Source organism: Microtus ochrogaster, chromosome 10 (genome assembly GCF_000317375.1).
Source record: "Microtus ochrogaster isolate Prairie Vole_2 chromosome 10, MicOch1.0, whole genome shotgun sequence".
Lineage (NCBI taxonomy): Eukaryota > Metazoa > Chordata > Mammalia > Rodentia > Cricetidae > Microtus > Microtus ochrogaster.
In genome coordinates, this window is record NC_022016.1 from 77,218,330 (window position 1) to 77,231,326 (window position 12,997).

Here is a 12,997-nt window from a genome sequence, read left to right on the forward strand (position 1 = left end):
TCTTCATTAACTAAACACATTACACTGCGCGCTGCTCCCCATCCCAGTCACTTAAGAAGACAGAAGCCATCAAAAAGACAAGTAATCCTGTTTCTCTATACTGGCTGTCTCATCTTAAATGTTCCCTGTTCAGAAAGGTCTCAGAAACCTGTCTAGAAAAGGCCTTCCTTTTCGTCCAGCATTTTCTTTGATTTCATTCTCATTTCCATTTCAAGCCATTACTTACAGACATTTTAATGGTTATTCTCTAGCTCTCCCGCTAGAGTATAAGCTTAATAAAAGCCAGTGGTCTGTGAATTTTTTTTCACTTTTTTTCTTGTTGTGAGGCTCAATATAATTTGTTGGTTTTTCTAAGAGTGAATGATAATTGAGAATATGGATGAGTTTTGAATTTAATCCAAACCAAAAATTCAAATTCTAACTATACTTCATGAAATGTAAAAATTTCTATATGGAAAAGGAAACGTCAGTCTAGTGAAGAGACAACCTATGGGAGACAAAATATGCCAGCTTCACATCTGTCACGATTGTTAGCTAGACTACGCAGAGGACAGAGGACACTAAACAACCCAGTCAATAAATAGAACAATAAACAGTTGTCCAAACATGGCATTGAAATGGGCAGTGAATATTTGAGGGCCAGTGGGATAACTCAACAGGTAAAGGATACTTAAGTTTGGTGGCCTGAGTTTGGACCCCAGAACACATGTAAAGGTGGAAGCAAAGAGCTGACAGTGTGTCCTCTGACCTCCACAGATTATCATAAACTGAGCGTCTTAAAATAGTCTCTTTATTATCTCACACATTGAGCAGCTAAGAACACTGATATGGCTTAGGTTTGGAAAAACAGGAAGAAAAGCATTCAGTGAACAATCCACACAGCATGGCTTGCCCCTCCCCCCCCACACACACAGAGGAAGGAAAATAATATGAAAAAATGTTTAACGTTACTACCCATCAGAGAAAGAGAAATTGAAAGTACATTGAGATTTCATCCTATTCAAGTCAGAATAACAGTAATTAAGAAAACAACAAATGCTGACCATGATGTGGACAAAAGTGAAACCATCTATCTATATTGTTGCTAGAAATATAAACTAGCCTAGGCACTATGAACATCAGCATGGAGTTTTTTCATAATCTGAATAGATCCCACCATGTGACCCATTTCTACCTTCCTTAGCTTTTTATCAGCAGACTCCAAGTCATGGATACTATCACATCACTGGCTATGGAAGCACTTTTCGCCTTAGCAGAATTAGGTGTCCAACATCAAAGGAATGGATAAAGAAAATGTGGCATTGTATATATAATGAAAGTTTTTCAGCCTTAAAAAAAACAGTTATGTTTCTTGCAGGAAATTGAATGCAACTAGTGGTAATCATATTAAGTGAGGTAAGCCACTCCAGAAAGACAAATGCCATGGTTTGTCTCATTTGTGATTCCTAGGTTTAAAATACCTCTGTAAAAATAGAGTATCATATGACATAGTAGTAGAAGTGAACCTGGAGAACAAAGGGAGTTAACAGGAAGTGAAGGCAAGAAGGAAAAGATGAGGGTATGAGAAGGCATATGCTCAATGTGAAACTTTTAAATATTTATTTATTTATTTATTTATTTATTTATTTATTTATTTATTTATTTATTATGTATACAATGTTCTGTCTGTGTGCATGTCTGCAGGCCAGAAGAGGGCACCAGACCTCACTACAGATGGTTGTGAGCCACCATGTGGTTGCTGGGAATTGAACTCAGGACCTTTGGAAGAGCAGGCAATGCTCCTAACCACTGAGCCATCTCTCCAGCCCAATGTGAAACTTTTAAATTAAAATGTATTTTTAAATAATTTTTAAATGCCATAGGCCGGTGAGATGACTCAGGAAGTGGCATGCCTGTTGTAGGACACAAGCAGTGGAAGGAGAGAACTGACTCCACACCATGTGCACCCCAAAATAAATCATTTTAAATGTCTGATATAGTGTGCTTAATGCATTTGATCATATATATGTGTTTGATTTTTGTCTGAGACACATGAACATGTTCCGAAGACAAAGGCAGGTAGTTAAGTGTTTGAGACCACTCTCCCCAGTGACAGATGAACTTACTCAGCTTAGCCTGTGTTTCTGAATCTTATCCTAAACAATCCCTTAAAGCATCTCCCTGTTTGTCCTTCAGAAGTGCCCAGATTGTCCAGCTTAGTGTGCTCATGGTCTTGGCAGCCTACCAGCATTCACTCACCTTTCCTGTAAGCATCTGTTCTAGACTTCGCAGGGAACTGAGAGTCAGTCTGCTGGTATTATTTTTTAAAATCAAGCTTTTTACACACTTATCTTCAGATTATAGTTATTTCCTTACCATTCCTTTACTATCCTAGTTATTCTGTCCATTTGTTTATCATTAAGTAATAGATGGCTATTTTCTACTCTTGTTTTCCCCCCAAAACGTCACTTCTCAGTCTCTTTGTTATTTATAAACCAAGTCTTAGTTAAAGAGGCTTTGAGACCTGACAGTCTAATAACTGGGGAGTTGTTAAGCTATGGAGGACTAATTTGCAATTTTGGGGCGAGGGAAACAAAAATTTTACATCAGTAACCAGCTCTTTCTTACCATTTTAGCTGGAACATTCCTAATCTAGAAATCCAAAACCTGTAGTGTTGGCAACCCAAAAAATTCTAGATTTTTGAATATTTTGAATTCTTAGACAACTCAATTGGTTGTCTATGCAAAAATTCCCAAATACAGAAGTATTGTGAAATCAAACACTTTTCTTCCCCAGATATTTGCTATAAGCACTGATTATCTAAGCCAGGCATGGCAATGCATGGCTTTAGTCCCAGTACTCAAGAGACAGAGACAAGTAGATGTCTGAGTTTGAGGCCAGCCTGATCTACATACAGAGTGAGTTCCAAGATAGTTAGGGCTACCACAGAGAAACCCTGTCTTGACCTTCCCTCAGTGCCTTGAAAGAAAGGAAGACAGAAAGAAGTACTGTTTACCTGTAGTAAGAGATAAGCTTGATTTTTCTTAAATGTAGATCACAGAATCCTAGATGAAAGGAATAATAGAGAAGGCTGCTCCAAGGGCTTTACAAGAGAGCAGTGGACATTAAATCTACGTAACATTTCCTCTGAGTTTTGTACTTTACCAGTCAGCAAACAGAAAGGCCTACTGGATATATGACGGTACAATGATTTTTGTTCTAAGGACACATACTATTTTGGCTTCCACTATTCAAAGTCTCCAAACAACAGTCTGGTCTATGACTGGAGTTTGTATTTAATAGTTTAGATTATGTGCTAGGGGAAATTAAAAATAAATAGGATTTAACTGATAAGTTAATTTTAGCACTGTTAATGTATGTCTTTAACTTATCTTTTACTTAATAGTTTATAAAAATTCTTTGTATATTAAGCCTTGTAATGAGCTTTGAAATTCAAAGGCCTTTTTTCATTTATATCTTGATTTTTGTTAAAATAGTTTTTACCATGTAGTTACAGCTATCTATCTTGTCTTTATGTTTTGTTTTGCTCTACCCATACTTTTCTACTTGTGAACTTTAAATTTTTCAGAATTTCACACATAAGTAATATATTTATGTAATTTCCATTCCTGCTTTCTCCCTCCAATTCTTCCCATATCCCCTTATCCACTTTTTCTCAAGTTTATGACTTCTGTTTCTGCAGTTACTTTTCTTTGGTTTACACACACACACACACACACACACACACACACCTACCTACCTTACCTCTTTAGCCCATTTAGTGTTGCTTTTATTATGTCCATGTATTCAGGATTAAGCACTTGCGACTGGATAGCCTGTCAGGTGACTCACCTCTGGAGAAGACTGATTCTCCTTTTCTCTGCAGCCACTGATTGCCTTTAGCTTTTCGCCTGAGCTAATAAGGTCTTGTGTATGTTCCTATCCACATTGATGAGTTGTTTAGTGTTGTTGTTATTCAGGCCTTGTGTCAGCAACCATATTGTTGTGGTTTCACGAGTGCAGAATCCCTGACATGTCCAGAAGACACTATCTGACAGCAGGTGTGTGACTCTTACGCCCTTTCCACACCCTCTTCCCTATATCCCTGAGCCTTACGTATAAGGGTTGTATTACAGATGTACCTGTTGGAGCTTGGCACCTAGTTCTCTGCATTTTAACCAGCTGTAGACTTCTGTAAAGGTCTGTTGTCATTTACAAAAAGAATGTTCTTTTTGCACTTATCTGTGAGTATAAAGCTGTACTTACCCATTAGTAAAAAGATAAGTATTTAGAATGCATTTAAGAATTACATCTTAAGGAAATGGCATTAGAGGGTTCTTGTCTAAGATAGTTAGCTGCAGGTATCTGGTTAGGTTTATAGTACTGGACATGGAATCCCTCCTGTGGAATGGCTTTAGATCCAATCAGGCAGTTGTTTGTAGCCTCCAAGATAATAGTCTGACACTGTTGTAATTATTGGGGATATCCTGCCAGTCCTGTCATTGTAATTTATAGGTTATACAAGTATGGACTACTTTAGGACTGCTGATTGCTCTTCTTCCTTAGCAGCTTGCATAGTGCCTTTGGATACTGTGAGGATTAGTCCTCAAGGAGGCTTTCATCCTAGCTCCGCTTGATTACTCCACATGCCGAGTCTGAAGCGTGTGCTGTCCTTTGGAGTAGGGTCTTTCCTTCAGGTTTGCAGGCAGGCAAATAAACTCTATTGCTTGGAGTTTATTGGAATCCTCTGACTAACACGTCAAAGGGAGCTTTCCCATGCCTGACACTGGAGTTTTTGTTAGAAAGTCTATGGTTCTTGGGGAGCATTGTCGCCCTGTGTGGCCTAACTCCATGTAAACTATTTGCATGTGTGCTCTTAAGTTAGCTCATAAAATAATGTTTCCATATGATGTTTCCTAACATTAGTAGTGTTATTTCCTTCTTCCCTGTCACTCTCTTGCAGTCCTTCCTCCCATCACGTGTAGAGGATGCACGCACACGTGCACTTAGTACCTCCCTCCCTCCCCTTCCTATTCTTTCATCATCCTTTTCTACTTTTCTGGCTTCTGTGATTGCTTCAGGCCATTTACTCAAGTCTAAAGATTCAGAGCTAGGATCAACATCCTTAGCAATCAGGAAATATAAAATAAGCTATTTTGAGAATTTCCTTTTACCTCAGTCGGAATGACTAAAATCCAGTGACAACAAATACTGATGAAATTTCAGCAAAGAGGAATCCTGATTTGCTGTTGGTGGCTTTACAAACCAGTGTGGCCACAATGGAAATTATTGTGGAGAATTCTTACAAAGCTAAAAATAGATCTGCTGTAAGAGCTAGCTCTCCACATGTTGGCATATGCCAGGCAGAATCAGTGTCCTCTTGCATAGGTGCTTATCCAGTGTTTCATTCATGTTCTATTCATAAGAGCTAAGAAATGGAAACAATCCAGATGTCCTTCAGTGGATGAGTGGATAATGAAAATATCATAATACACACAGAGAAATTCTATTTAGCTGTAAAGCAAAGGGAAATAGTGAAAATGTCAGGTAACTGAGTGGAACTGAAAACTACTGAATGACAGTAACCTAGGTCCTAGTTACCTTAAATGTATGGACTCTTTGATTCAAATGTCTCTGTGTTTGCTGTTCTCTGCTTGCTCTTGACTTCATCTTTCAGCTCTTTTGAACCTTTGATCACATGTCTACTTTTCAGTGAGATCTTCCCTAAATATTTTATTTTTTATTGTAACCTCCCACTCCTTTTTTTTTTCTGTCCATGAAAATGTCTCATAGTCTTGTGAGATATATTTACTTATGTGTGCCACATCAGGTTGGAGCTCTCCAATACTAAGGAAGCTAGTAGGAATTAACATTTTTTGTGTGGCTACCTAAGGAAACAGTGAAATGGTTCAGTAAAGCTACAGTCTTTAAGAACTGCCTTTAGAATCAACCAGAAACCTTAAAGCGGAAACATTCTGGTTTCTTGAAAGGTGCTTGAAAAGGGAACGTCATCTGGAATGAGACTTCTATTAGAGACACTGCTTCCTATACCTCATCCCAGTTCTGCCAAGTCAGAATCTCTGGGGAAACTTGCCTTTTTAAAGAAACTCCCTGGGTGATTCCTGGGACACTGAAAGTTGAGGATCACTGCAGCTCTTCTTTGTACTTGTTTACCTAACTCAGTGTGGACCTAAGACTTAAGACTACAAAACTCAAAGCCACCTCAAAGGGCAGGGGGGTTATCCCAGCAGTACTGAAGAGCATTTCCAAGAGGAACTCCAGAGAAGAGCTGGATAATGGATGGGAGGCAGAGTTACAGGAATAACGTTGTAATCAGAAGCATAACTCTTTGGCTTGCCTATGTTTGGTGTGCTTGACAAGTCACACTCAAGCCAAAGGAGTTTCCCTGTGAAAAGAAAAGGCAAGGAAAGAAGAGTTATGTGTTGGTGACGTTGGGTTTGGCCTCAGAGTTCTTTTTGTCTATCACTGAATACTGAACAAACGCCGAACGTGTATGTATATGTTAACCAAATGGCTTATCCTTGGTAGAAAACTGCCTTGGAGCTTTTTTTAGAGGGAAGAGCTTTCTTAAACCAAAATGGCTTCAAAGAAATGGATGAGCATCTGAAGCTAAAACATGGTGTATAAAGGCTTAACATAAAATATTAGGGAATATTAGAGCAGACCATCAGTAGACACAAGTTTTATCTGCTAAATAACCTCACTAAAGATGTGGTTCATGGGGCTGCTAAGTGTGTGCATATATCTCCAATTTTACACATGCATGGAGAGGCCAGAGGTTAGCATCAGATAGTCCTCAGGAGCTACCCTGTTCTGTGAAGCATGGTTCTTCCTAGAGATGTGGACTTGCAATTTAGGCTTGGCTGGCTGGCCTGAGATCCCTGGACATCGTCCTATATCTCCATCTCCTTGGATTATGATTACAAGCGCTACCACCACCAACTGAACTCAGAATTTCATAATGTATGGCAAGCACTGTACTGACTGAGCTGTCTGCCCAACTCTGCGCTTTCATTTTCCAAATGACGGTAAAACCATTAACTGCTTATGTTTAGTTAACAACTCACTGACTTATTTTGTTGTAAAAATAATTTTTTTTTGTTTAAAAAATTTTTTAAATATTGACATGAACATACCATTTTAATCATGAAATTAATGATGAAGATGTTAAATAGCAGATGGTTCATTTGGTAAAGGCAGTTGCCACCAAACCTGAGTTCAGTTTCTTTCCCAGGACCCATGAGGTGGAAGAGCATGGACTCTGGCAAGGTTTTCTCTTACTTCCACGTGCATACACAGTCAGTCAGACAGACAGACAGACAGACAGACACACACACACACACACACACACACACACAATTTTTTTCTGTTAAATATCATTAAACATTTACAACATAAGTACCAGTTTTGAGGGCCTACCATATACTAAGAACAAGTTTGAATGTCTTGTATATCTTACTCCGTTTCTTCCGTGTAAGAAGATTGGTGTGTTAAAGATAGATAACCTCTACTTTATGTTGGAGTCACCTTTAAACTTATGGAAATCACATTGAAGAATTATGATCACCTTAAATAGGATAGTGTCAGGTTTTTTTTTAACCTCCATTTTATTTTAATCAAAAATAGTACCCGTCATACATACTAGGTAAAAAAGTAAGTTTACAGACTTTAATCTCCTTGAGCCAAGTGTGGTGGCACACACTTGAAATCCCAGCCCTTGCAAGGTGGATGTGGAAGGATCAGGAGCAGCCTAGGCGGCATAAAAACCTGTCTCAAAAAAATTAAGGAAGAGAGTGTAAGTTTTTCCTCTCTCTCCCACTAAATAGCTAGGTTCCCTGTAATGGAATATAGTTTTATAATATCAGTGAATATTGTAATTATGACTTTGATTGAAAGAAGTTAAAGTAATTCACACTCTGAATTAAATCAATCCTGATTTGCATTGACAAGATAGAGATCTACACTTTATCTACTGAAATTTAATAGTTAGTAAATGCTAACCATCTGCCATTCTGCTTATTTTCTTTCCAAACTTGAAATTGAAACCTTTTGACTCATCTACCCTCTCTTAAGTTTTCTAGCAATTCTAGTAGACTTAGTAGATATAAAGTACACTTGATGGCAACTTTCATCATTTTCTCAGCCTGTCCCACTGTCTTCTAGCTCTTATTTCTTTATTTTGCCCCCATAGATGTTATCACCTTTTGTTTTTCCAATTTTGTTGTTTTAGGTTTTTGTTTCAGTGAGTTGATTTGGCATCTTTCTTCTTACTTTATTTTGGAGAGGTGTGTGTCTGGTGTGTGTGCGTGCGTGCGTGCATGCGTGCGTGCGTGCGTGTGTGTGTGTGTGTGTGTGTCTGTGAAGAGGATCTTGGTGTCTTGCTTAATCAACTCTTGCCTTATTCCATTAAAACAGGGTCTCTCACTGACCCTGGCTCTAGTCTCGAGGACAGGAAGCCCTGTCAGTCCTCTAGTCTCCACCTGCTTAGTGCTGAGGTCACTGATGTGTGGCCACCCTGACTTTCCTTTTTTCATCATGGATGATGGGGATCTATACTCAAGTGCCCATGCTTCCATAGCAAGTGCCCTTTCCCACTGAGCCACCTCTCTGACCCTTCTTCAGATAAAACAGTGGTTGATAGGTCATTGGTCCTTAAGTGTCCTCAGCAGTTATAACAGGAAAGAAGACAGTTATTGTTTCCCTCTTTGAGGTGGAAATTACTGGAATCTAATGGTGGTAGCAACCATTTATTTACTCCTCCATGACATCTGACTGAAGAAGTAGAGTAAGATGCAGCTGTGTGGACAATTTTAGCCCTCCCCACCAGGTTCTGTTCAAAGGGAACAAAATACCACAAATATTTTTTTAATATTACAGAAATAAGATACCTTTTCTTAAAACAGTTTGTTTTTCCATGTTCATTTTTCTGGTTTTAGATGAATTTGGCTAATGTGATCTTGCCTTCCTTCCTACCTTTTTCCTTCCCTTCTCCCTCCCAACCATTCGCCTCCTTCATGTCTCCTTCTCACTTTCTGTATCCTCCTTTCTGCCCCTTCAGTGGCTTACTCCGTTTCTTCTTTCTTTTCCCTTTCCTCTCAGGGGCTGGGAGCACCCTGTTTAGTAGTGAGGCTGGGGCTGTGATGGCACCTACTGTGTGATAGCCACGCAATCCGTTGGTGTGAAAGCAACAAGGAATTATTTTCTCCCTTTGGTAGGAAATAGCATTCCAACTGTTTTTAGACATCTTTAATTTTAGAGGTTGCCAATGATCAGCTCAGGGTCAAGTCTACCTTCAAATATTTTAGTAAGACACAGAAAGAAAACTGAGACCCTAACTTGCTAGTCTCCTGATCTACACATCCCTGTTGATGAGTTCGACCTTTATGAGTGTGAAATTTGGTATGGAAGCTGAGTCTGCTTGAGAACCTTTTATCCCATAATAGTTGTGGAATGTGAAGATTTGAATTTTCATGGGGGCACTGATATTTCTTGGCCGACAATGGATTTCTTAAGGCCTTGTCATTTCAAATTGCCATGAGGTCTGGTTATTGCTGCACTAAACGTGTATATGAACCTGCCTCCCAATGAACTTACTGCAGTGGTGCTAACTTGTCTTGACACTCTGGCTGACAGTTCTAGTTGCCCTTAACAAGATCTACTTTCTGTAGTCACAGCACGGATTTTACAAAAGATCCAGCCTAAATTTCTGAAATGAATTTCTATTGACAGAAAATGTATTGGCTTTAAAAATTAAGAGGTTTGATTCTGTTTTGAATTGGTTATCAAATGAATCTGAGCACATGACATTTTAATACCGGTTTGTCTTTTCAAATAGATTTACCTTCTAATGCATGTGACGACAGGACTTTGCTCATCAGCTAGAACATACATTTCAGAGGAGTTGTTACCTAAAATATTATCATAAGGCATAAGAAAACACACGATTTAAGTTGCCTTTCATGAACATAATTAAGAATTAATAAGCTAGTACCAGTGGCTAGTCTCCAGAATTTCCACTGTTTTGCCTTTTGTGACCTGTGTTATTAAAAGTCCATTATTTTTACAGACTTTATTAAATTGGATCTTATTAAAGCATTCTATATTTGCATTTGGTCTTTCATAATTCATTATTATTATGACATTTACTTTTTACCATCAGATCTGAAAACATATCATAAGCTACCCTTTTCTCTTGAAAGAAATGCTAATTTCAAACAGTCCTCTAATAGAAGAGAAAAGCTTTATCAGTTTTTTCATTTATTCCAGATCGTGTTAAGAATACTAATGCTAGACTTCGGTATGCTAATATCTCTGAGCTTTTTTGGCCAAAAGCTTAGAATTTTTGTTTTTGTTCCCCACTAAGTACAAACTAGAAGACCTACCACTTCTAGAGGAGACATGCTCCCACCCAGCGCTTGACCCTAAGGACTTAGGAAAATGTTGCTAACTCTAGTTTTAAATGATGCTAGTTGGCTTACCTGTTTACCACACTTTATTATTTATTCTAGTTAAGAAATTCTTTCCTGAAAATTTTTTTGTTTTCTCAGGATTTAGGTAGTATATCTTAAAATATTTGAAACTTAAGAACCCCATGCTGTCATCCCTGACAGCAATTAGCGTGCGCTTCCTTCTTTTCTATACCACTAAAGATTTAGTCAAAACTCAACAAAGTAAAATTTGCCATCCTGGTGTAAGTCAAGCTACCTAATCTTTACATGATTATTAATGGCATCTCAGATGTACTGATTTGTTTGAAACTTATTTGGTTTTGTTTTGTTTCAGATTTCTGACGATGTGCAACAGACACTTTGGCAGTGTTATTGCACAGACCATTCGGACTCAAAAAACAGATCAGTTTCCACTTTTCCTGATTATCATGGGAAAGCGGTCATCAAATGAAGTGTTAAATGTGATACAAGGTAAAGTACACGTCACGGTGGGAGTAAAGTTTTATCTATGTGATAACCTTATCATTTTCCCCATCAGAGCTGACTATATTTCTTACTATTGATAAATGTTTTGCATTTTAAAATATAAAACATCCTGAAGAGTATCTTCAGTTACTATGAAAAAAATCAAATATGCTGTGTTTAAAAATCTATCAGAAATACATCAATAAAATTGCATAGCTCTCTGGACATAGAATAGTCAAGTTAATGTTCAGAAATGCTTAATTCTCTAAAACTAGCAATTAGGGTATAATCATTTGTCAAATGTGACATTTATTTCTGTTGATTTATAGCTGCAATGTTGAAAGAATTGCTTGTCTTTAATTATCTAGAAAATCCAGTGAGTATACATTGCAAATTGAATTTTTCACGTGTCAGTTGTCCCTCCTTATTTGTGTGACTTCATCCTAAGATGCAACCCTGAGGCAAACAGCTGTGGAGTTCCTATAAATTCAACCATAGTTTACATTTTACTGGAAATGGAACCATACTTTACATTGTTTCTAAAAAAAAAAAGATGAAAGAATGGTTTTGTTCTTCTTGCTAATACAAAAGCTAAAGTAAAAAAACTATTGTGTTCATGGGGAATCTTAAATAAAAACAGTCCATCCTCTCCACTGTTTTTTTGTTTTCGTTTTTTTTTTTTCCTGGTGCTGCCAGGAAAAAGATTGTTCAAGTGCTCCAAGCTAAAGCTTGAGTCTGGGGTACTTCATTTCTGCCCCATTTAAGTCTGATAGGGGAGGGGGATTTGTGCATTCCAGCACCTTCAAAGCCTAAACAAAACAAAAGCTCAGGTATTTTGTTTTCTCTAACCAGAGCATTTAGTTTCCAGAGCACAGTTTTCTGGGCAGTCTTTTGAAAAGGCCTGCTGAGGGAGCTGATTCCCATGGGGTGGGTAGAAAGTGAAGACATTTCTTTCCAGTTTTCTTCATCAGAGGAAAGAAATTGTGATTGCTTGTATTTTGCAAGCTGTAGGCCATGGGCTCCAGAAGCCTAGGTTTCAGGGAATCCGCAAGTTCACAATTGCTGTCATTATTATAATGGATGGGGGTTTTGTTTTACTTTGTGGTTTTTTTTTTTTTTTTTTTTTTTTTTTTTTTTGTAGATTAGTTGTGTTTTGCCCTTTTTGCTAAGTTAACACTTACACTGGTGACTCAAAAGCAAAGATTTCTAAAGCTGTTAACGTCTCTGTGTGAATCAGCATGTTAGTCGGGCCTTCTTTGCCATGCACTTCCAGGAGAAAGGGAAGGACTCCTTAGCAGTATCCTTGAAGAAGAAAACATTTCTTTTTTAGAATTTTAGCCCTTTTGTTAGGTGATATAAACCAATATACTCTAGTTGTCTCAAAGAGAAGCATTTGTGAGGATTATTGAGCTAAACTAGTTGCTTCTCCCCACTTTCCCTGAATCATTTTTACTGCCTGACAGACAAATGCTTATGTAGATTGGGCATTTGTTAAACATTTTCTATTAAATAAACAAAATGAGTCTGTCACTTTCAAGTAAAAGAACTGGATATATTTGTTGCCAGTGGGAAAATTGGAGTTTTCAAAAAAAAATTATATCTACTAGAAGACTGACAGCATAAATACTTTCTGGTAACATTAGTAGTGATGTTAACAAATGTGACTTTTTATATTATATAATACATCAACGTTCATATAATATATATGAATTATAATATATATAACATATAATGTATCAACATTCAGAAGAAATGCATAAATTAATGAAGTAATGTGTTCCAAAGGCATGGATTCACAATGGAATAAAATTATACATGGGAAACAAAGATCATTTCAGAGATGATGGAGCTGGGTACTGTAGGGTACACCTAGAATCTCAGCTATTGTAGTGGCAGAGGCTGGCAGATCAAGAGTTTGAGGTCAGCACAAATAATATAGGAAGGCAGTGGAGTTCTGAGGGGAAAACTGAAACGGATTGTAGTGTAACAAAGTACAAAAGTGTAGCCTTTTTTTTTTTGCTGTATTATGTGAGGAAAAAGTATTTTTTTAATTTATTTTATTTTTTTATTAAAAATTTCCGCT

General features: G+C 37.6%; 1 protein-coding gene across 1 annotated transcript in view; it reads left to right on the forward strand.

The window, feature by feature from the left end:
* The window catches only part of Faf1 (Fas associated factor 1), a 288,528-nt gene that overhangs the window by 211,458 nt on the left and 64,073 nt on the right, over positions 1–12,997 (forward strand). The window contains exon 14 of the mRNA XM_005353630.2: positions 10,784–10,920. Within this exon, the coding sequence (XP_005353687.1) occupies positions 10,784–10,920 (137 nt within the window). The remainder of the gene's footprint in view (positions 1–10,783; positions 10,921–12,997) is intronic.